This window comes from Plectropomus leopardus, chromosome 11, assembly GCF_026936395.1.
Source record: "Plectropomus leopardus strain MGB_pleo_1.0 chromosome 11, ASM2693639v1, whole genome shotgun sequence".
Classification (NCBI taxonomy): domain Eukaryota; kingdom Metazoa; phylum Chordata; class Actinopteri; order Perciformes; family Serranidae; genus Plectropomus; species Plectropomus leopardus.
Window position 1 is genome coordinate 23,602,789 of NC_142186.1, and position 23,428 is coordinate 23,626,216.

Below are 23,428 nucleotides of genomic sequence, written 5' to 3' on the forward strand. Positions count from 1 at the left end.
TGTTTTTTGTTGCTGTTTTTTTTTTTAATCTCTAAAAGCTAGCCCCAGCCGACCCTCTGCTCTGATAATCAACATTCCCTTACTTTCGCATAGTTTAACTACATGCAATTTGATCATAACCATATGTATCTTTATTGAACAATTGTTCACACAATGATAGCAACTTCATATTTTTGCACACCATATACAGAATCAGAGCAATAGTAGTAGTGTATCCAACTTCAAAGTATTGCCTAAGATGTGTCCTACTGAGCAAAACTATTTCCAGTCCAACACTGTGTAGTGTGCACTGAACAGCAATCAAATACAATTATTTTAGACCATAACATTTAAGCACAATCAACAAAAAATATAAAAGTGCTATTATTAAAACACATTTCCCAAACATAAAGACACTGCATTCAAATGATTGCTAATAGAACAGAAATGATTCAAAATGTAAAGATAACATAGCTATTACCATGACAGCCCCCAAACCAACTGAAGCAAGCAACTTCTATTATGTTCACACACTTTCCATAATTGACCTCTCACATAATATCACAGATTTCCTGCAGCACAATGATAAATCAAGACTGAGACTGTTTAATTCACCTCTCCAGACTTCATCAGTATTGGCCACAAGCATCAGCCATGCTGCCAATTATTTTGATATCTCTTTTTAATTTTTATTCTGGTCTGTCTTTCCACAATAAAGGGACAAAAGACAGGTCAATCCAGTTTTATTCAGCTAAGGCACATCCAAAAAATGCAGTCTTTGTTATTCTCTTCTCACCCTGAGACAATCCTCACATCTAAGTTTTTCCAATTTCCTGTACGGCGTTGATATTCAGCAATGTGTATCATGCAGGTACAGGACTTTTGATTAATAAGCCAAATTTATTTGGAATGATGAGGCTGACTTTCAGGTTTGGCATAAATGACTAATGTCAAATAAATTCCAGTCTTTTTTTTGAAACCTGTACTGTCTTTTATATTCTTCAATAATCCAACTCAAGTATATTTTATGTCTCAGTTAACATGCTCATTTATATATTTTTCAGCTTCCTCAATTTCATACTTCATTGCTTTTCATTGGCAGATTTTAACATTTTATTTGCAACACTGATTTGTAAACCATCCCTGTGTGAAGTGTAGTTATGCTAATCTGTTATTTAAAAAAGGCTTATTTTATTATTATTTTCAATCCTTCTGCTTTAGGTTAACAAACAATCCCTCTGCATTATACTGACCCATCATGAGGTATGTACAGCTATTTTTGCCGGAGCCAGAATCATGGGTGCAGTGTGAAGCCCTGGACCAAAAATAGGATACATCTTCTCATCAAACTTGTGTGTTAAGGTCACAAGATGCTTTGCTGTTCCCCCATCCCAGAATGACACCTCTCCCTTATCTATATTCAGCTTAACGCGGATCCTTTCGGGGCGCTGCTGCACCTTGAGCTCCGTACGCTCAGGTGTTGACACGGTGTACACCCCTTTGCTCAGTCCTATAGACCACACACCACGGTTTGTAGAGACAGTGAACTTCTTTTTACGGGGCACAGACTCTTTGCAAACTCCCACAACCCACTTGGGGTTGTCACCAACAATGACATCCCATTTGTGCTTCCCGGAGGTGTAACCTTCAGCACCCATGACAAAGACGCAGGGGTCGAAGCGCTCTGGGTTGTCTGGGGTGGTCAGGCGCTCTGAGCTTTCCTTCACACTGGAAAGGTCGGCAGTAATGGACAGCCACGGAGAGGCTGTGTTTGGGTTCAACACCACTGGATCTGCACACAGGAAGAGACAAGACGCAACTCTGTTTAATCAGCATCGCTGCTGTCGGGCGCAAACCTCCAAAGTCCAAAATTGCTTCTTTTTTTTTTTGGAATTAGGAAAAAACGCTGTGTTTTTAAAAGGATCCAATGGAGATAGGTTTAGTTAGCATTTCTTTTAAATACATTTCAATGGTTGAGAAATGGTAAAACCCACAGACAGACAAAGAGAGGGACTAATAAATTAAATTCAATAAAAAATGAAAATAGTGAAATGTGAAGATACAAAGTTTGCACCTGATGATATCAGAATATACTGACAACAAATTTAAAGTCACATATAATTATTATAGACTGAAGAATGGGTTATTTTGTCCGAAAATTCACAACAGTGTTCCCCTGATAGTGCAGCAGATAATCGTGCACTTAATGAGAAAAGCTTGAAATATCTAAGATACTTTATGCATACCATAATGTTTATTTTCAAATGTGGAGGGAGGTCAGATTTGACCTCTGAGGACTGTAAAGGGTCAAGTCCAAGATGGCCACCAGTCCTCCATCCTGTCTGATGTTCAAACATGTTTAATTTTGAAACCCAACAGTGGAGAATACAATTTGAGGTGTCATATCCAAATAAAGTGTGGGTGCACAATTATTTGCCAATACTTTTGAGATTGCCAGAATTCAAGAAGCATTAATGTCAAGATCAAATTATATTAAAAATGTATGTTTTGGACCTGCTTTTGTTAATACACTTATTTTAGTTTGTACAACAGATTGGACAAATGCAATATAGTGTTACTTTGCTTTCATTTTGACACACTGAACAGAATAGATTTATGGTGCTAGTCTATTTTATTCATTCATTAGCCATAAGCATATATCGCATTAAGGAGACCTATGTTTCAAGTACACCAATAAAATTCAAAGAATACCAGAAAGCCCTTCAGGAATGCTTTTTCCGGTGTCAAATTAATATTAAAACAAGCTCAAATTGTTCTGGTATAAAGCTCCTACAGTGTAATTTACTCACTATATTTGACTTGGGCCTGCATGTTCTTCCAGATGTTGAAACTCAAAGCACCAACGTGTTTGCCCATGTTCAAAAGAGAGTTGTTATGGAGACAAGGTTCTTCCCGAGTCCACTGGGCTCTAAAGCAAGGACGGCAATATGTGAAATTAACAAAGAGACATTTGTTCATCCACATAATACATCAGAAGCAAGGTTTAAAGAGTTAGATAGAAAAAAAATGTGTAACTATGCAAAAATGTAAATATATGGTTAAATGTACAAATGTATACATGTAGATTTAAGCTGTGTTTCATTAGTAGTTGCACTTACCCTGTTACACTTCCCCTCAGCCCTTTGTATTATGTAATGGCATTCATCGCACAGGAGATTGACATGAAACGCACCTGCCATTCAACACTTTCAATAGGTTTGGTGCCATACTGTTTTTCAACAATCACTACAAATACCTGCAGACATTTCAGTGTCGTGAAGGGATCTTCTGCAAATAATTGCACACTTGGTAATTAGTTGCCTCAGTTTTTAAGTATGAGATCTGTATTATGACTTTTATTACAATTACTTACAGCTTTTTTTTTCATTACACAGGTTTACGTTTAAGGTGGGGAATAAAGAAATTAGACAAGCTATACGCAACAATAAAGTCTTATTTTCTTTAATAATAATAAGTAAATTTCAACTGCAGTTATTTATGGCATTTTTTCAGTAAAATATCAAGCAATAAATGCAGGTTCAAAAGAAACTACTTAGTTTTGAAACAATACACATGAAGACTTACCGATACAGACCTATGCGATTTATATTTATTTATATATAAAAAACTTACAGTGAATATAATGTCAGCTAATGAAACTCCGGCCTCGGCCCTGTGCTGTATGTCGTCCCCTCTGTCTCTCCCCCTTTCACACTTGTGCTGTTCTATCAATTAAAAGGCAAAAACGCCCAAAAAATATCTTTTTAAAAAAAGAAAAAAAAGATCACTTAAGTTGTTTTAGTCAAATGGTATAAAACGTGCGATGGCATCCGGGATTTCCTCGGTGCTGAGGGGAAGTCAAGGAGGGCACGTTGAACGACTAATGAAACGCAGCCTTAAAGAGTTTAACCCATTGCTACTGTGAGTTTTGCAGTCACTTACTCTCTCTTTAACTTCTGGAAATTCTAAAACATAAAAGAAAATAACTGATATAAGTTCATACACTTTTAAAAAAAGAAAAGAAAAAACAAGGTGCAATCGTATACATCTCATAGCAGCAGGGAGGAGCTGCCCTCTCTTACCCGCAGAAGAGGTAGATCCTCGTTGCCCATCTCTTTCTTCAGAGTATCGCTGAGCTTGTTCAGGGCTTCAATGTCCTTGTTTGTGTTACTGATCAGCTCCTGTATGGCAGCAATCTTCAGCTCCTCCTCTGAAGCCAGGGCTTTTAGACGCAAAGCTTCCTCTGTGACAAGCGCCGTGTGGAGCCTCTCAAACTCTGCCTTAATTTGCCTCTCTGCCAGCCCAGCTTGATACTGCGTGAAAAGAGGAGAGTTTTCATTTAAAGAGCACATACAAGCTAGAATTAAGATATGTGTAGTCTCTGGTGTGTTATATGTCTCGTACTATCTCTTCGCGGCTTGAATACCATGTATGTACTTCAGAACAGTGACTACGTTCACATTACAAACATATGTGGGCCAGAGTTTGTTGCTATCGTGTTACACAGATCTGATTTTTCATAGTATTGAAACATAAATGAGACTTTTTTTCCCACTTTGATCTTGGCCACTTTGATATATTTTCTTATTTTATATTTTATATGGCTTATAAGGCTATTTTTGAGTTACACATTAAAATGTTTTTTTTGTTTGTTTATTGTCTTTTCTCATTTTTATTATAATTTTCTGGCGGGTAGCTTAATTAAATGCAGGATTTTATGTAGGGTAGGCATATATAAGCATTTTGCTTCTGCTTATATCTTTTCAGGTATTATCACCATATGTTATTTACTTTATGTTGTTATCAAAATGTATATACTTAATATTGTAATTATTTTTGTCTTTGCAGTGTTTGTGTGTGATAACTGAATAAAAACACAACTACTACTACTACTTAAGTATGCCAGAGCATACAGACCACTACAGTGTCAGAGCCATTAATTGAAATTACAGAAGAAGAAAAAAAATGGAGGAGGGCAGTCAGTGGGTCATGCTGTGACAGCCGTGTCGCAAGGTGTCGACAGAGATATTGGGATGGAAGAACTGTTCTTCTGTGAAACTTGCCAACACTCCTGAGTCCTCTCCAAAACCTACACCTTTCTCTCCACAGAACTACCAGCGATAGCTGCTAATACAGCTATAGCTACGACTTCTGCAGTCCCTCTGCCATCCCAGCTCCACAGCAAACCATTTGGGAGATGAAGCATGCACTGCTATGTCATTCATTTTCTCCTCAAATGCCTGTCTTGCAAACGTGTTGTTTATCTGTTGTGTTCCAAAGCGCATGTGTGTGACATTAGGATTATTATGTGTTTAATGCGCATATGAGGCATTTGGAGGCAAATGCTGCAATCCACTGCAAATCTGAAGTTGATAAAACTGAGTTGGAAGTCTGGATTTCCTATCTAAAAGTGTCCCTGCGCATCTGTTCAGGAAAACATGGACACCTGCAGTACACTGCAGCTTTACAAGCATCTAGAGAGGATCTACATCAGTTACCACAGTGCTGTTAGCAAAGAGAACATGGCACATGGAATAAGTCAACTGTTTTGCTCGTCTTGAAATAAGGTACAACAGCTAAAATTTTGGTAAACAAGTGCCAAATATGATAGTGTGATGACCAAAGCCTACAGCATAAAATTGTGTGCATTTGTTTTTTGTGTATGATGACAGAGGTACGCAAGCTTGCAAAGACTTCTACAAAGCACGCAGCAACTGAATGGAAATGGCAGCTACAACAGTGTTGCAGTGTGTACGCTGCTTGGTGGATCTTTCCTGAGATTCTGCTTGAAATACTGACTTTAATGACCCTTCAAGTGCACATTTTGCAGGGAGTGTGTGCATACTGATGTGAGATATGAGTCACAGTTACACCAAATGATCAGATCTGGGGGAAAAAACCTTGGAATTAAGCACAACGCCCTGTGATGTTAACATATTTTATCTCGTGCTCTCAATGTGTAGGGGAAGAACTCTTTCCAAATATAAAGCAGGATGCCAATTTTCAGGGGCAGATTACTTGTGTGAACCTGGTGGTATCTGGTTCAAGGACTGAGGATGTCGGAGGACAACTGATCAGTTTTACAGCTTATGTAAATATAATAAACTAGTTTAATGATTACACACAGATTAATGCTATATAATCACCGTGAGACACGACAGTAACTTTACCTTGATGTACTCCACTGCGTTGCTGAGTTTACGGCTCATTTTCTTGTATGACTCCACTTTCTTTTCAAAAATCTGGACTTTGAAGCTCAGCTCTTTCTGCAGGTAGAAAATGATGAAATCGAAAGAAAACAGCATCATCAAAAGATATTTTAGGATAGTGACTGGCGTTTTGTCAAAACCTGTTATCCCTAAATCTGCATCCATATTGAGATCGAGACATGTTGTCCTCATTATCTTCTGTTGTCAAATTATTGTGCTGGGAGAAAAAATGTTACCACAAAAGGTAGGTTGTGCATATTACTGAGACACAAACCAGACAATAAAAATTCAGAAAAGCACAACTGTAATTAAATGAGATGAGACATAAAAAAAAATGGGGGTCCCTTGTTGATAAGTTAAGAGTGCTTTACCTTACACATCGGTGCCCCCTCTCTCAGTGACCACAGCCTGTGTGTGTTGTGCAGAGTGACACAGTCCACACACACGGGCTCCTCATCCTTCTCGCAGTACAGCTCCAGCGGCTTCAGGTGCAGCTTACAGGTGTCCTCGTTGCAGGCCCGTTTCCGGTTTGTCCGCGAGTTCGATTGCTTGAGGAAAGTCTCGCACGCGCTGCTGAGCGCGCGGTTGGAGATGGACTGCCCTTCCTCAAACACGTCTCTGCACACGGGACACTTCTTGCTGAACTGAAAACTTCTCTGCAGACACTCCCGGCAGAAGCTGTGAGTGCACGGCAGCAGCACGGGGTCCTGGAAGATGCCCTGACACACGGGGCAGGTCAGGTCCTGCTGCAGCGGCAAAGGCTCCTCCGGCATTTCCTCATCCATGCTGTCAGCCATGGCTTCACTTTACTTTCGGTTTTAAGAAAACCCCAAACTGACCGGTTTAAAACATAAAATTACGCACCAACCTGGCTGTGTGTGGTATGTCAACGCTCCGCTACTTTGGTAACGCACACAGGAATGAGCAATACTGTCCAAGGGAGGTTTGGAAAGTAAAAAACACCCAAACTACTCTCTCACAGAGCGAATCTGCTTCATGTTTGTGTCAGCGACTCCTTTTCCGTGTTTCAGAGGCAGAAAAACCTGATCCCAGTTTATAAAACGCTGCCCTCTGCTGGATCTGGAGGCTGTAACAGAAATTAATATAGTCAGGAAATGTGGCGGTAAACGCATCTGCACCTGTCTGCACACCTGACAAAGAGAGGGCCACAGTTATGATAAAGTATATCTGGGGAAATCAGGTTATCTAGGACACTCTTTAGTAGATAACAAAGAAAACCACCAAAGAAGATCTTGTTATGGATCCCTGTTGTATTTCTATGAGAAAACATGTTGCCAAATGAAATAATTTGGAAATTTTAGACCTTCAAATACATCAAGAACTTCTGCCTTACCCAGGTGGAATATTCCTAATATGCACGCACGCACGCATACACACACACACACACACACACACACACAGCAGTATGTAAGAAATTGGCAGTACCTTTATAAGCTGCAATATAAGTGATTCAATGCATCACTAATTATAATCCAATATACATTATATATATATATATATATATATATATATATATATATATATATATATATAATTTTGCATAATGAGTGTTTCTACCATTGGTGCTTTAAGTTTATTTCAATGCTAATACCTATATGTGTTTACTTAAGTTTGATTTTGAATTAAAGATTTTAACAGAATATTTTTACACTGTGGTATTACTTTACTTCTTCTTCCACCCACATTTATTTGAAACCACAGGTCATGTCTTAATATCTCCTATGCGCTTCATTTGAACAAACTTTTAAAAAAAACAAAAAAAACTGTAAATTTGATGTTTTGTGTAGATGTTGTGTGTGTGTGTGTGTGTGTTTTTTAAATTTTGTCTGATGTTTTGTCATTTTTGTACTCAGGTCCTGGAGAAACAATACGTCTTTCAGCTGCAGTTAAAATGACAAATGAACACGACGACCCTGACTTGACAGTTTACTTAACAGGAAAAAACCATGCCAGCTTGTATTTCTGCATGTTTCAGATAACTCAACAGCTGCTGTATCATTATGCTTTATCATGTGTAAGTTCAGATAACTTCCTCATTAAGAAGAGCACAGTGTGTGAGGGCACATTTTAGTTAACTTGTGTTGGCCATATTATATATCACATATATCACATATTATTGCCTTTTAGCACATGTGACACAGCACTGTTTTAATTTTATCTTATTTTTTCAGGACATTTTTAGCTGCAAGAGCAGAATCCAAAGCCTCCTGTTATCAGTGGTTGTTTTTTTTTTAAAAACCTTTATTTAACCAGATAAGAAACCCACTGAGATCAGGGTCTTTCACAGGGGTGACCTGGCCAAGAGGTCAGCAGCACATGTCATGATGAACAAATATAATCAGACAGGTAACAAAAGATAAGTTAAGACACTCACCTATTTTACAGGTGCAAACTACCTCACAATTAAATTGCAGAATTTTTTGACACAAATGACAATTTAAAAACACCGGCACTGTTCAGTTGGTCTTGCGTTGTCTATCTTTTAAGACAAAACAAAAGGCTCCAAATTAAACAAGTTCTGACAATTTAATTTCAGTCTGGGGAGTATTTCACGCTCTTTTTTTCCCAATTCAGTCCTCACACGAGGAACAGACAGATGAAAAACATTACAAGAACATAAGGCATAGTGGCTTTTAGTTCTTTGTAGAAAAGTACATAAATAAGTAGTAACTAAGCCAAGAAGAGCCTTGTATATCAGAGTCAGCCAGTGTGTAGACCTGCGTACACTCAAAGAGGGTCAGTCATCACAAGACGGTACTCAAGGACTGTAGACATTTGGAGGAGGAATTCATATACAGTACATCACCATAATGCAGGAAAGGAAGAAAATTTGCCGAAACAAGAAGTTTCCCTGCACTGAGGGAAAGCAGGATTTATTTCTGTATTAAAAACCGAGCTTCACGCTGAGCTTGGTTACCAGGGTGAAGCTTGCTTATGTGTCTCTCTCCTGCTTGTGCTTTGGGTCAAACTACTCACACGTCTGGACCTGTTAAACTTGTTTCTTTCATTTGGCACACAGACATGGTATCTCACAACAGTAGCAGTATCTGTTTTTTTAAAAACCTCTTCACAATGTTTCCATATTTATATGTTCTTAGCTTTGTATCCTCTTTTAAAAAGCTAATTGTCATCATCGACTGGTCCACATACTGATCCCTCTGAGAGTTCATAACATCCAACAGATGGAGCCACAGAGCCATCATGTGACAACACGTTGTGACTTGTGATCGTCTGTTAGCCTTCAGATTGAAAACGGCTCAAACAAACTGCATTCAAGCTCACCATGACATTTTACAAAGCTCTTTTAAAGGTCCAGTGTGTAGGGTTTAGGGGGACAAACGGTCAGAAATGGAATATAATAAGTATGTTTTCTTTAGTGTATAGTACTTTAAAATTATATGTTTATATCTGCTCAGGGAGTATGTCATGGATGTATTAACCCTTTAACAATCACACTAAGAAATGCCTTCACTCTATAAACATATAATAATAACTAAGAAAAAATACATAGATGCAAATAAAAATAAATCCCGTGAAAAAAAATCCGTTAAGCAATTATGGTTACATAAAATTGGCAATGTTATATAATAAAAATACAATAGTCAGTTCAGTATAATAAATATAGTACTGAACAGCATTACAGTATAATCAAAATAATAAAATGCATTGTATATAAACATTTGTATAATATTAAAATTACCAGGTTATTAGTGGAGCAATTTGATCGCAAAAAACGTCTACTGTGTGGTTGCAATGCCTGTTAAGGGGTTAAAGCAAAAAGATTCTGAAGCAAAATGTATGTACTGAAGAAAAAAAGCAAATTTTCCATATAAAAATACCCAAATGTACTGGCCCATAAGGCACGCGCAATACAGACTTAAGGTGCCCAAGCAGGTAACTTCAGCCGGCGGAGCAAATTACTTCTGGTTTAACTCTCTGCTAGCTTGAATGGCAGACTAAAAAATGTAATCTTGCGACCCTTTTAGACTTTCCAGATGTTATTGGACTGGTTGGCTTAAAATAGATAGTGAAATGGGTTGTTTCACAGGGGTTTTGATGCTCACATTTTTTTTACTTTATTGATTTACAGACATCTCTTTTCTGATGTCAGTCAATGGGGAAACGTCTTTCTGGGCCAGTGGGCATCACGTGACTGACCCGGATGATGGTGTGATTCCACTTTTGGACACTGTTTAAAATTTGCATCAGAGTCTGGGGGCTTGGGAGCACGTCCTCATCCTCAGAGCCTGCCATGTTGTTTTTACAGTAGCCTATAATGGATAAACCAATCACTGGTTCTAGATAGGGCGAGTTTTGCATCGACCACTGTATTTAACAACCCCTCCATGACAAGCAGCACTGCAAAAACAAAGATTATTTAACATGAAAACTGCTTTATTCAGTGTTTTAACTGATTAAAATCACCTGGTCTGTTTGTTTTTGAGAGGAAGAGTCCTCTGTAGAAAATTCAGCTCCCAGTGAAAACATCCTGAACAACAAACACTAAAGAAATCCTAACTGGGAGTTCGTGCTTGGCACATGGGAGATGTTTTAGATGGTTGCAATTTGCCATCCTCACCACTAAATGCAACCTAATCATATGATTCCTACATGCTGGCCCTTTAAAGGACACACACACAAACAACTATTTAAAACAGAAACCAGAACATACAAACACAAAATAAAGTAAAATAGGGGTTTTCAATGGTGCAGCTCCAATATGTAGAAATAGCATTACATAACTGCAAGTTTGACCACAACTTCACTCTTTTATCAAATGTTGAGCTTATTCCTATCACAAACTGGTGTATTTCACACAATTACTGAACATTTTTGTTAAACTATAGGCCTACATGCTACCCTGATAAAGAGACAGAGCAGTAAAAGTAACACAGGAAATCCTCAGGGGCGACAGGCATGCTTTCTTTTTTTACAAGTCATGCAGATCACCCATTTCGCACTCTTGAGGGCTGACAGCTGAGGAGGGGAGTTTTTTGCGATCTTAATGTGGGTGCTGTAAAACTTTAGGGCAAAGAATTCACAGATTAACCAAACTGTCATTGACACTACACATTAATCTCAGCCGATATGTCTTTGTAAGACTGAGCAAGGTAACAACAAACACTGTGAGACCACATAAATATACTAGTATACTTATACTAGTATAAGTATTTCACGTACCATGTACAATAGTACTTTACTTATGTTTATGTACAATTTAAATTCCACGTGCAATCTTAATTTTTACTTTTAAACATTGTTATTAGACACTTTGTATTTTTTTCTTTTTTAATTTGGTGCTTTTTTGTATTCTTTTTGCAATTGTATTTTTGGAGCAATCTGGCACAAGACTTTCCTCCGGGATTAAGTTCTTTCTCATTTTAGCTCATCAACTGGCTAAGATTTTAAAACACAGTTTAGACCTGATATCTATCTCTTTAACATCTGGGTGCATTAGGTTACAGTCGACAATGTTCAATTAATATCTAATAAAAAAGAAACCACTATATCCTGTTTATCAGTATTGCAATATAAAATCATATGCAGTTCAAGGCTGGACAAACGAGGGGACACCACACACAAGCGGTAACTAAGAGTAAATGCATGTTAAATACCACAACAAAGTCCCAGACGCAGAAACACCTCCATCTTGACAACCCTTAGTTCATCTCTGCATCGGACGGAGCATCTTAAAAACCACTGAGGGAGGTAAGATTACAGCGAATATGAGCAGAAAGTCAGAGCAAAAACCAAGTGTGACACTAGGTCAATATGTACCAGTGTTCATGATAATCATGATATTTAAAAATGAAATATTGCTAAAGTACGCATAATGATTTCTCATAAATAATCCGGTGCCTCTTACAGGAATACTTCACACACAAAATGACGATTTGTAAATCAGTTAGTCATGCTGTGTTATCTTGAATGCGCATGCCTCCATGGAAGAAGAAGAATATCTCGATTTTTTTTTTTTTATTGATTGGAGACTATGTTTAATAACAGCAAAACTATATCCAAACATCCATTCACAAACTCTCACACAATTTACGCAGTATAATCCAAATCTCATTTACATAATCATATGCTTTGCTAAAAAACCTTTGTATTAGAGTTTGGCTTTGAAGAAAGCATGAAGTTTCACTATCAGCTTAGTTTTTTTAAATAGTATAATTTAGCAAAGAAAAAAACATAATGCTTAAGAGAAATAAAAAATACATATTTTTATATTGCTATTTTACACAGTCTAGGATGTTTTGGTGTAAGCTGCTGAGTGAGTTGTGAGTTGATATCTGGAAAGAGACATTGTTGTGGAGTTTTTAAGATGTCGTTTTTTGGCGCTTTGGGCATCATATGCCGAGTGCCAAGTAGTTCTATTATATTTAAGAAGAAGGCAGACGTCTCTACGGCCAATATCTCAAACACTCGCACCAAAACAATCCAGAGTATTAAGTAGCATTTCAGCTGAGAGGAAAATAGGCATTTTTGAATTTGGGGCGAACAGTCTCTTTAAATTGATTTTGTAAGCGATCTGAGGCCATGTCTCTTTAATTCTGTCAACCAGGTAGATTATAAACAAACTATTTTTGATGTGCCCGGACTTAACCCTTTAAGTGCATCATCAGATGATGTCACCATCATTGCTGCCATGGATGTAAGGCCTGCAGTGTATTTGGGTTGTGATGTTAGTGACATACTAACCTACAATGTGGTGACACCACTTTTAGTCAAAACCAGAAACTGCAAAAGGAAAGAGAGGTTCAAACAGAGTGGTACACAAAACAATTTCTGCAGGTGTTCTAACAGCAGCGAAAACGGTCTGTTAGTTTTGCTCTTTAGTAGTTTTGTCATCTTATATTGCTGTGATCTACGTGTCTTACTAACATCATTAAAATAATCTGAAGATGATGCAACACTGATCTTTGTATTTGTTGAATTAGTACACTGATTATGATTGGTTGCTATGCAGTCTTTGCAACGTGACGGCCATCACAATAGAACAGGATAATAGGAATTAAAACTACAATGTGGAAATGTATTTTTTCTTATTTTTCATATTTGTTTTTTTTCACTTCCTCATGTTTATGTCTCCATGGTTTCACAGCTGTACTTTAGAACAAAACCTAAATTTAGGTAGTGATGGAAAAAAAAAACCCTTACTTGTTTGACACTTTCTAGGTTGAGACGACAAAGGCTAATGACAGTAGGAATATTAAGTTTTCAAGTGCAAAAATCTTAGATAAAATCAATCTCATTCTTTTTTCCGCAGTTCGGTTTTCAACTAAGTGGTTATGAAACCACTCTGAGGTTCTCAACATTTCCATATCTGCTTTATGCTTTCAAATAATCAATCATCCTTCTTTAAACATTTGAAAACTGTTACACGTGATTTTTTGAGGTAATGATTTGACCCTTTTTACTCCAACATACTGCATTTCACAGTTCAACCAAACAGTATGCAACTTAAGGCGAGCATGCTGTCTCCATGTAATGTAAACTTGCTCGTGCAATTCACAATTCAAATAGTTTCCAGCAATGTTTGTCTCTAGGGGGCAAAAAAAAAAAGTCACTAAGTTAGTTTCATGGCCAGATGCAAGCACTTCCATCAGCCATTTCCAACGCAAGGATTGCAGAAACGATGCAAAAGAGAAGAAGGAAGAAAAGGTGTGAAAACAAACAGGAACGTACTCTTAACCTTCTGCACTATAGATAGGCGAGAGGAAACAGACAAGACATTTCAAACCTTGTGCTGCCGCAGGTGTCATGTTTGCATGCCGGTGTGCACACACATAAGCAATACCGAGAAAAAAAGAGGTGTTATAAAAATCTTGTGGTTTTAGAGACAGTATCTGTGCTGAAAAGTTTGGTGAAAAGGATTTATAGAGAGATTTTACACAGATATACGATTTATGAATAGTATCTGGTTTTTGAAAGGGCTATTAAAAGTATAAGGTTTAGTTACTTTTTTACTTTTAGTGTCTGTCCTGAGGTCTAAGAAACAAGCATTTTCTTCCTCATAAAAGAATTTAGGAAAATCTTATTTCCAGAATTTGTTACATCCATGTTCATCTGTTTCTTCCCCGTCTTTGCTGGCACACTGCAGCATATCTCAGCATGTTAACACGTGTTGATCGCTGAAATAATGTCACACCACCTGTGTGCATGTGCTTCCTCGTGCACAAGATAAAACACTCACAGACAAACAGCCCAATAGAGCTAACACGAGGTCTAAAACTCCCTGGGATATAACAGTTAACCGAGAAGTTCATTCATTATTTTTCATTCTTATCTTAATCTGATTAGACACTGAAGTCTGTCAGCCTCTTTATGTCAGAGGGGTGTGAGCTGCTGAGGTGCTTGTATCAGTATAACTGTTCAATTTCATCTCTGTACATAACCGCAAGAACCAACCTCAGCTGTTCCTGCAAAGTGGTTTAATAAAGTTGAATAGCATTACTGCACGATACTCATTTCTTTGCTCTGTTTGTAGTTAATTGTATAATTTTCATTTGCCTCTCTGTTTTGCATTTAAGTATTTTAATTTGTATCATTTAAGGCTTAGTTTAATGTGTATCACAAATGTATTGAATTGGTGTTTTAAGGTGCATCACTTGTGATCATGCATTTGTCTATTCACTGCTCAATTATAATTATACTGACTTTTAATTTCGTGGCTATCCTAAGCTATATTAAAGTCCTCTTTGAATGTGTTTCTGTGTTAGTGCGACTACTGTAGTCGCAGTTTCATATGTTGTGCGCTGTGACCTTGTGTCTCTCTTACTATTGTCATAGTGCACAAATGACAAATCTGGCTGTCAATAAAGTTTTCTAATCAAATTGAAATGTGCAGCTCAGAAATTTAACAAATGCCAAATCCCATTAAATTCTACACATAATCATGCCACCATGGATGGCACAAGCACACACATGAATGAGTTCAGTTGCATGTTAGAGGAATAGAAACTTTCCTGCAATAACTCTGACTAAATGGCACGAGGATGGTTGATCGCTAATGTGTTTAATAAAGGAAGTTGAAAAGCTGTGAGACATTTCTGTGAGACAAAGGTGATCTGAAAATTGTCTGAAAAGTGCAACTTTCTGCACGCTGTTGTTCAATGACGGGAATGAATGCAGGTCTGTTCAGCTTTACTGAAATGTCAGTTAGCATACAGTAGTCATATCTTTCTATTGAACACAAACATATTCTGCAATAGGTTTCAGTTCAAAGAAATGTTATTCATCAGCTTCTGTGAAAGCCACACCCACCTACTCACACGTGACTTACTTTGTTCTTCTCAGCACGCCTTTACACTGTTGTAAAGTATTAACACAAGACAAGACAAGACGAGCGGGCATCATGGAGAGTGCTGGCCTGTTTCCAGACCTTTAAATCACCATCCTCATCCCTGATTTGTTTAAAGTTCCCATTAATGAAACTTCTTTTTACAAATTCTTTGTCAACATAAAACATTACCAATTACCAAGCTTTTTTTTAAAGTGGAAACACAACTTTTCACTCCAAGTGACTCTAAAATGTATAATTGTTGGTGCGGCTGTCACAAAGACAACCAGTTCCCTTTCTGTTTTCCTTAAAACCAAGTAAATACTGACACAGCCCAGTCAGCAGAAGAAAATGTTGGCATTGTATGTGTCTGCAAACCACAAGCACATTGCATTTGCACATTTAGGAATTACCCATAAGACAAAAGCCGCAATGAACACACACACACACACACACACACACACACACACACACACACACACACACACACACAGATACAAGATTGTCACATCTTAATGATCAGTATTAAATTCATCTGCAAAGGTTAGATATGAAGACATGAAGCTAAACAGAGCACGTGTGAAAAAAAAAACAGGTAAAAAGATAAAAGGAAGTTAGAATTAATATCAGAGGCAATGGGTGGTGTGATGAGTTAGTGATCAGTTGGAATGACATAAACACTTTCATTTACCCTTGGTTTTAAGCACTGAAGATCCCCCATTAATTGTGAATAGTTGCATCCCCACGTCTGGGAAGGGAAACAAAGTTCACACCGCTGCCATCACGCCGACACTGGTACAAGCTCTCACTCTTTCTCTGTTTCCTCTCGGTGTTAAATGCAACTGAAAAGGGAAACAGAGGAAAATAAATACATGCAGACCCTGTAAGACACTGTGGCACTGAAAGTCTGTTTTTGTTCATCTGTATCTTGGGTAAGGGAACCGTAACCACCTTGAACATGACGATTTCTCCCTTGTTCACACAACCTTCAACAACCTCCAGCGTGGTAACAGCAATAATCAGATGCCACAGGTGAACTAATGACACCTGTTATAGTTGCACGGGTTAAAGTGTATCATTGGTATTTTTCAACTTGGACCCTATTTTCCCATGTTTCGACACTTTCTGAAATTGGTCCATTGCTGAGCGGAGCTGCTGCCAAACAGGCTGTAATGTAACTACTGCGGGCATTTTGTACTTTCCGTTTATATCCACTAAAAGTTCTTGTTTCTGCCGCTGACAGACTCACATTATAATTATAAATGTCTTGACAACATTAAGGAAAGGATCTACAGAGATAGACCTTTTGTTTAAAACAAGGATTATTTTCATTTAACAAAAAAACAGCCCCAAAATTGCCACAGCTAAAACCACCGGACTCTCATAAAGAGTCATTTTATCAACAAAAAAACACACTCTGAGTCAACAGAAACCAAATAAACCCACAAAAGCTATCTTGGTTTATCTTTTCACAGTTAAAACAATCCCCAAATCTGGTTTGATTGAAATAAAGAATCAATTCACCCACTAAGATGTAAACATATGCTGGCTATATACACACTAAAATGACTGTTTATGGAGTTTAGTAAGTCTCACAATGGCAATTTGGGGGCTATCAATAATGTTAGTGTTGCTTGTTTTATGTGTTTCTTTTATAATTATGATTGACTGATTGATTGATTGTTTATTTACGTGTCATGCACACAATGTGCCCAACCCTCATGGGTTTAAAGGACACCAAAAGAAAAACTCCATTGCAGCAGTCTGAACAATTCATCACATTTCATTTCATCATTACAGGGATACAAAACTTTTTGTCTCACAGCTCAGTCTTGAGCAGAATACTTGCAACAAAAAAGGTTCCTTTCTTGAAGCATAGTTTTTCGTAATCATCCAACCAAAAATACGTATGTTTTACTGTTTTATCCATACACATTAGACTTTATTAAAAATAAAAAAAGTCTTATAAGCTGTAACTGAAGATTTTCACTGTAGGTTTTCTACTTTGTAATCTGGATTGATAAGTAACTGATGTTTTCGAGGCAGCTTGTAAAGAGGTTATCAAACCGCCCAAATATATACTTTAATACGTACTATATACACTGTAATAAATCTTGTAACTGGGCTTAATTTGACGAAACATCAAAAAATAGGGTGGATGCCCATCTGATGACCTGCCGTAGTCACTCAACTCTTGCCAGTGCTGGTGCCTGAAAGATGGAAGGAGACGAGAGAGTGATGCCACTGGCCCACAGATGGTGCCGGGCAGAGTACGTGTAAAGGTGGGTCGCTTGCGATAACCCTATCGTATATATATGTATATATATCTATATATATATATATAGATATATATATAGATATAGCTGATATGGTAGATAGAGAATTCTGCAGAATTCACACTTTTAACTGTAGGGGAAGTTAGATTGTGCAACATCCCTTTCTATTTTCTCTTCAATGGTAAGAATAAATGTACGTGTTCTTGAACTTTTGAGTGTAGCTCAAATGTCAGTGAACACAGTTTTGTCATGTTCGCACACAACATTTTACAAAGTAAGCACTATGTATTTCTTTTCAACAAAAATATACCCGGAATGACACTCATAAAGTGAGTGTTCATTAAAGGAAATGTTATTCGTCAGTTTCAGTGGAAAGTTTACCAGCCTACTCACACACGGGACTTTTATAGTTGATCTTACCCTATTGTTAAGTTTCATTGTCTCTGTTAATCACTGTTTAAACGTCTGGTTTGTTCAGTATTTTGATTAATAAAGTGAAACATGTTTTTAACCACTTCTTGTTAAACATAAACCATTATTTGTGCAATAACTGTTTTTTAAAAGTGAAAACAACCCTTTTCCCCTTTTCAAGCAGTATTATTGTTGGTGCAATTGCTACAAACACAAACAGATAGCTTTACATTTTTCTCGGAGCCTTTGTTACTTTGGTTGACCAAGATTTCAGCTACTACTGGGCCACAATGAGCATTTTGTTTTGATTTTCAACCGAGACATCACTGCATTTCCAGCTGGGGTAGTGCCATAAAAATTTGGTTGTTTTTTACCAAGACATCGGCAACTTCTCCAACTGTAATTGTGCCACCGAAATGTTTTTTTTCAAAGATCAAACATGATCTTTTCCTAACCATAACCAGGTAGATTTGGTCCTAAACCTAACCACATGTTAACCACAGCATTGTTGAAGCGTCAATGTATCCGTTACATAACAATATACAAATGTAACATATCCCTGATTTGCAGAAATATTAAAAAACAATGTTGTTTTCTGGTGATTGGGTTGACCAACAACACCTGACACACTGCTTTTTGTTTTCCAGTTATTTTGGTTTATCCACAGTTCACAATTTCGGCTACTGGGGATAGTAACCGCAAAGAACTTACACTGATACTCTGTGGTGACTGGGAGTAGCTACCGATAGCCACCAGGGGAAATTAAAGTGCTACCCCCTTCCTGTTTTGGTTGCGCAATGGTCGACTTCCTTTTTGCCGTAACGTAAGCATTGATTTTTCCCGGGAGATTGTGTTGGTAGCAGACAGAATCGCACGGTTAAAGCGAGGCTCACAGGGAACCAGTCTAAACGCAGATGGTGTCATTATTCTATAGCCATTACATTATGCAATCAACATTTACTTGATACTATACTTGATATAAGTTTGAGAAAAAAAAAAATCTCACTTTAAATAGAGAAAGCAAAAAATAAATGTTAAAGTTAGGTTTAAATCACAATAAGTATCGTTACAACAATAACAACAGTTTCTTTAAAGTTCTCTTAAAATATTAAACCCTCTGCATGATTGTGCTTCTACCTGTTTCCACGCTTGAGTTAGAGGCGGGTTTTTTGTCTTGACTCTGGACTTCCTCTACAGATGTTACTCACAGCACTGGATCACAAAATCTCATTTGAGCACATCTTCCTGTGGAGAATACAAAATCAGAGGGTTACAATTCAGTAAGTTGTTTCCTTAACTATATTTTTTGTAGATGATGCGTAATTGCTCTTGACATGCATATATAGATAATCATTATTTGAGAATTTGAATTGATATATATGATTATTTTATTAAATATGGGGAATTTAGTTGGCATGAATATTTAAACTGCTTTTGTACAGGCTACTTTTCTGTGTTCCTGTTCTATGCATGTGATCTTCATTTTATTGAATTACTCATTAATTTAATTTTGTTTTCATCTTTCACCACCCCTTTTGCTGTTTGTTCTCACACATTAAATTCACAGTAAGAAACCACAGCGTTAAACTGTGATGTGGTTTGTAGCCTGACAGTGTGCCGTTAATATTAACATGCCATTCACTAAAAAACACTGCAGTGTAGTTTGACAATGACATAGCTACAAATTTAGAACATTAACAACCACCACATTATCATTTATGCAATTAGCTTCATACACAAGTTAAAATTGTTATTCAAATTCACTGAGGCATTTAAATTGTTAACCTGTCTGAAACTGAATGCATACATACTTCCTTTGTGTATAAATTTCTCTTCCCCATCCACGAGCATAAAGCAATGCCGTGCATACCCCAACAGTCGTATGACTGAAGTAACTTTTTTGTAGTTAGACAGGGAACTGAGATCATGTTGACTAGAATTTTACCTTAAAACCTTACAAGGCTTTGTACTGCTACACCAGTCAAAAAATGAGTGGTGATATCTCATCCTGCACCTGCAAAAGGGTCCTCTCACCTCCAAAATATTTCAAAGATGATGCCAAATTTTCTGTTTAGAGGACCACACTGAGTGATGCACACTTTTGTCACTTATTTGGTGTGGTACACATCCTTTATAGTCTTATTTCAAAATAATTAGCACTGATACAACGAGGTTCAATCAAAAAAAAAAATATATATATAGCTGTTTATATGTTTTAAAATTTGACTTTAAAGGATTATGTTGAACAGACGGACATAACATATTGAGCATATTGAGACAGACAGACAGACAGACAAGATAGACTAGATAGATAGATAGACAAAAAAACAGACAGACAGACAGACAGATAGATAGACAGACAGCACCACCTAGCGGTTGAAAAAGACTTTACCTATAAGATGCTCAAACTAAATTAATGACTGAATTTCTTCTTCTTCCTCTTGTTTTGTGCAGAGATCACTGATGGCCAACCCTGGAGTGATTACACTGAACGGACAAAGCCTGCTTGAGGGCCTTGAGGATTTATACAATTCCTCTTATGAAGATGACGAATATTGCTGTGAAGGGGGTGATGTTTGCGACCTGGAGGAGGGCATGCTTTTTGAGGCAGTCTTCATCCCAATTCTGTACTCGGTGGCATTTGTCGTGGGTGTCCTAGGAAACGGAGTGCTGCTGGGAGTTCTGGTTCAGAGCAGGAGGACCTGGAGTGTGACGGACACCTTCATCCTCCACCTGGGTCTAGCAGACATCCTGCTGCTGGTGACGCTGCCCTTCTGGGCTGCACAGTCTGCTCAAGACCAGGGGTGGACCTTTGGCACTCCTCTCTGCAAGATCACTGGGGCTGTTTTTACGGTATGAGGCGTGCGACAGGGAAAATGCAACCTTAAGGGCATGAATGTAAATGTATAATGGATGCAAAAAAAAAAAAAAAAAAATAGATTTTTCACGTCTTTGGTTTCTTTGTGCCCTCAGATCAACTTCTACTGTGGGATCTTTCTGCTGGCCTGCATCAGTCTGGACCGCTACCTGTCCATCGTCCATGCCACCCAGATGTACTCCCGCAGGAATCCCTTGGTCGTTCATATCAGCTGCTTGGCAGTGTGGCTCTTCTCCCTGCTCCTCTCTATCCCTGACTGGTATTTTTTGGAAGCTATGAGGGATGACAGACGACAAAAAACAGAGTGCATTCGCAACTACTTCATAGTTTCCCCTGAGGCAGTAGGCGACTGGCGATTGGGATCACGTCTGCTGTACCACACAGTGGGCTTCCTGCTGCCTTCAGCCATCCTCATCTTCTCCTACTCCCGCATCCTGTGGCGACTGCAGTGCGGCTCCCAGAGCATCCAAAAGCAGAAAGCTTTCAGGGTCATCATGGCTGTGGTGCTGGTTTTCTTTCTCTGCTGGACACCATACAACATCACACTCCTGGTGGAAACGCTTCATTCCAGCTACACCATGACCACCTGTGGAGTCAGAACATCTCTGGAGAAAGCCAAGATAGTCACCTCGTCTGTCGGTTACCTCCACTGCAGCCTCAATCCCATCCTGTATGCCTTTGTTGGTGTGAAGTTCCGGCGTCAGCTCCGAGTAATCCTGAAGTCTCTGGGCTGCAAGCTGAAAACAAGCACCACACTGCAGTCTGCTGCTCACAGCAGGAAGAGCTCCATTTGGTCTGAGTCTGCTGACACCTCCAACTCAGTCGCTATTTGAGAGAGACACAAACATATCAACGAACACATGAAGAGGTCTACAGAAACTTAAAAACTGGCATGAAGACACAGACATGAACCAAGAATGCCTCACTGTTAACTTCCTGTGGTATTCAGCCTGTAAAAGAGATGCATTCTTTCAATTTCCTGTCGCTCTCAGCGCGTTAGCGGCTGAACAGGAGCATGACCACTCGACAAAGATAGTTTTTGACTCATAAGGATTTGAGGTCATACACCTGTACTTGTAGATATGTATTTTGTTGTGGTAGAAATACCACACTTCCCTTTTCTAACTGCTAAGCAACATTGTAGCTACTGTTTCACATGCAAGGTTTTATATTATGTATTTTTATACCACAATTACACATGATTTTCTGAATGTAACATTTAAATACAGAATAAAATGGGTTTTTTTATCCTAAATCAGTGTGTTTTTGACTTGAAGTACAGCAACAGGGCCAACAAAACCCTTAAAGGCTCAGTGATTTAGTGGCGTCTAGCAGTGAGGTGAAGCCGAAACGTCTGCTGCCTCAAATTTCTTTATCCTTTAGGAAGTTTTTACCAGGAGCCGAATTATGTGAAGAGGTCTCTTTCTCTCCAGAATGACTGGACCAGGCGATTAAAACCAGTAAAAACACTGACTGAAGCAGTTTTAAGTTACATATTAGTTTCTCCGATGATGTTTAGCATGTTGGAAATGGGTGGCTAATGTCACTTTTTTCCATCGATAATTTAATGCATACTCACCTTTTCTTCTGATCCAGATGTTCAGGAGGTTTTGACAGGAAGGTGAATTATCTGTAGAGGTATTTTCCTCCCCAAAACAAATGGACCTGGGGATTCAAACTTGTAAAAAACACAGAAAAAAAGTTTCACATTACAAATCAGTGTTTTTCCAACACTGTTTGTTGCATTGGGGCTGCAAACTACAGTGGCCAAAGCCAAAACACAAATGGCCCTGTGTGGAGCCAGTGTTTAGCTTCCTTTGTCAGGAACATGGAGGTGAACATTGAAATTTCCAAAACTGGAACTTGCCCCCTGTGTAGATATAAACAGCTCATGCTAAGGTAAAAAAAACTCAATAATTCATATTTTGACTACACACTAAAGACAACATATGTGCATACCATATTCTATTGCTACCAATCTATCTCCCTAATTTCTAAATAGCTGACCTAAAAGGCCAAATTCTGACATATTCTAGAAAATAAAAATCATCTTTAAATGTTGCTGTTTTGAGGCATGAACATACCTAACAGATAATGGACTTTGAAACATGTCAATCATCGTATAACGTTACAGAAACCTTTTAGAAGGAGCTGCAGCTTACTGCACAGAGGATCAGATTTCCTGCCAACTGACACTATGAGAAACAAGCTATAGAGATGCTACAATTTTAAGTATTTTAATGACTAAATCACAGCCACAAGTCTTTAATCTTTAGTCACTCATAGCTGAACTTTTAACGGCATTAACTCCATCTCATTGTCTGTTGGCGACAGCACAATAAAATAGGAAATAACAGCAAAAACAAAAAAG

At 38.1% G+C, this 23,428-nt stretch overlaps 2 protein-coding genes across 2 annotated transcripts; one reads left to right on the top strand and one right to left on the bottom strand.

The window, feature by feature from the left end:
• Positions 1 to 108: 108 nt before the first annotated feature.
• On the bottom strand, positions 109 to 20,709 carry trim35-28 (tripartite motif containing 35-28). The gene is made up of 9 exons (XM_042490454.2): positions 20,572 to 20,709; positions 19,317 to 19,424; positions 16,184 to 16,334; positions 6,560 to 7,275; positions 6,150 to 6,245; positions 4,062 to 4,292; positions 3,922 to 3,944; positions 2,790 to 2,908; positions 109 to 1,771 (listed from the first exon to the last, which is right to left on the bottom strand). The coding sequence occupies exons 4-9, from the start codon at positions 6,983 to 6,985 to the stop codon at positions 1,236 to 1,238; spliced, it is 1,431 nt and encodes a 476-aa protein (XP_042346388.2). The 5' UTR covers positions 6,986 to 7,275; positions 16,184 to 16,334; positions 19,317 to 19,424; positions 20,572 to 20,709; the 3' UTR covers positions 109 to 1,235.
• On the top strand, positions 20,643 to 22,312 carry LOC121946046 (C-X-C chemokine receptor type 3-like). Its single transcript, XM_042490455.2, has 2 exons — positions 20,643 to 21,032; positions 21,153 to 22,312. The coding sequence occupies exons 1-2, from the start codon at positions 20,643 to 20,645 to the stop codon at positions 21,888 to 21,890; spliced, it is 1,128 nt and encodes a 375-aa protein (XP_042346389.2). The 3' UTR covers positions 21,891 to 22,312.
• The last annotated feature ends 1,116 nt before the right edge of the window (positions 22,313 to 23,428 follow it).

Excerpts from the sequence above, each read along its gene's own strand:
- LOC121946046 (XM_042490455.2), top strand. The coding sequence starts at position 20,643 with ATGGCCAACCCTGGAGTGATTACACTGAACGGACAAAGCCTGCTTGAG. Across the intron at positions 21,033-21,152 it reads TCACTGGGGCTGTTTTTACG|ATCAACTTCTACTGTGGGAT; the intron begins GTATGAGGCGTG and ends TTGTGCCCTCAG.
- trim35-28 (XM_042490454.2), bottom strand. The coding sequence starts at position 6,985 with ATGGCTGACAGCATGGATGAGGAAATGCCGGAGGAGCCTTTGCCGCTG. Across the intron at positions 6,246-6,559 it reads AGGGGGCACCGATGTGTAAG|AAAGAGCTGAGCTTCAAAGT; the intron begins GTAAAGCACTCT and ends TTCTACCTGCAG. Across the intron at positions 3,945-4,061 it reads AGGATCTACCTCTTCTGCGG|AATTTCCAGAAGTTAAAGAG; the intron begins GTAAGAGAGGGC and ends TTTATGTTTTAG.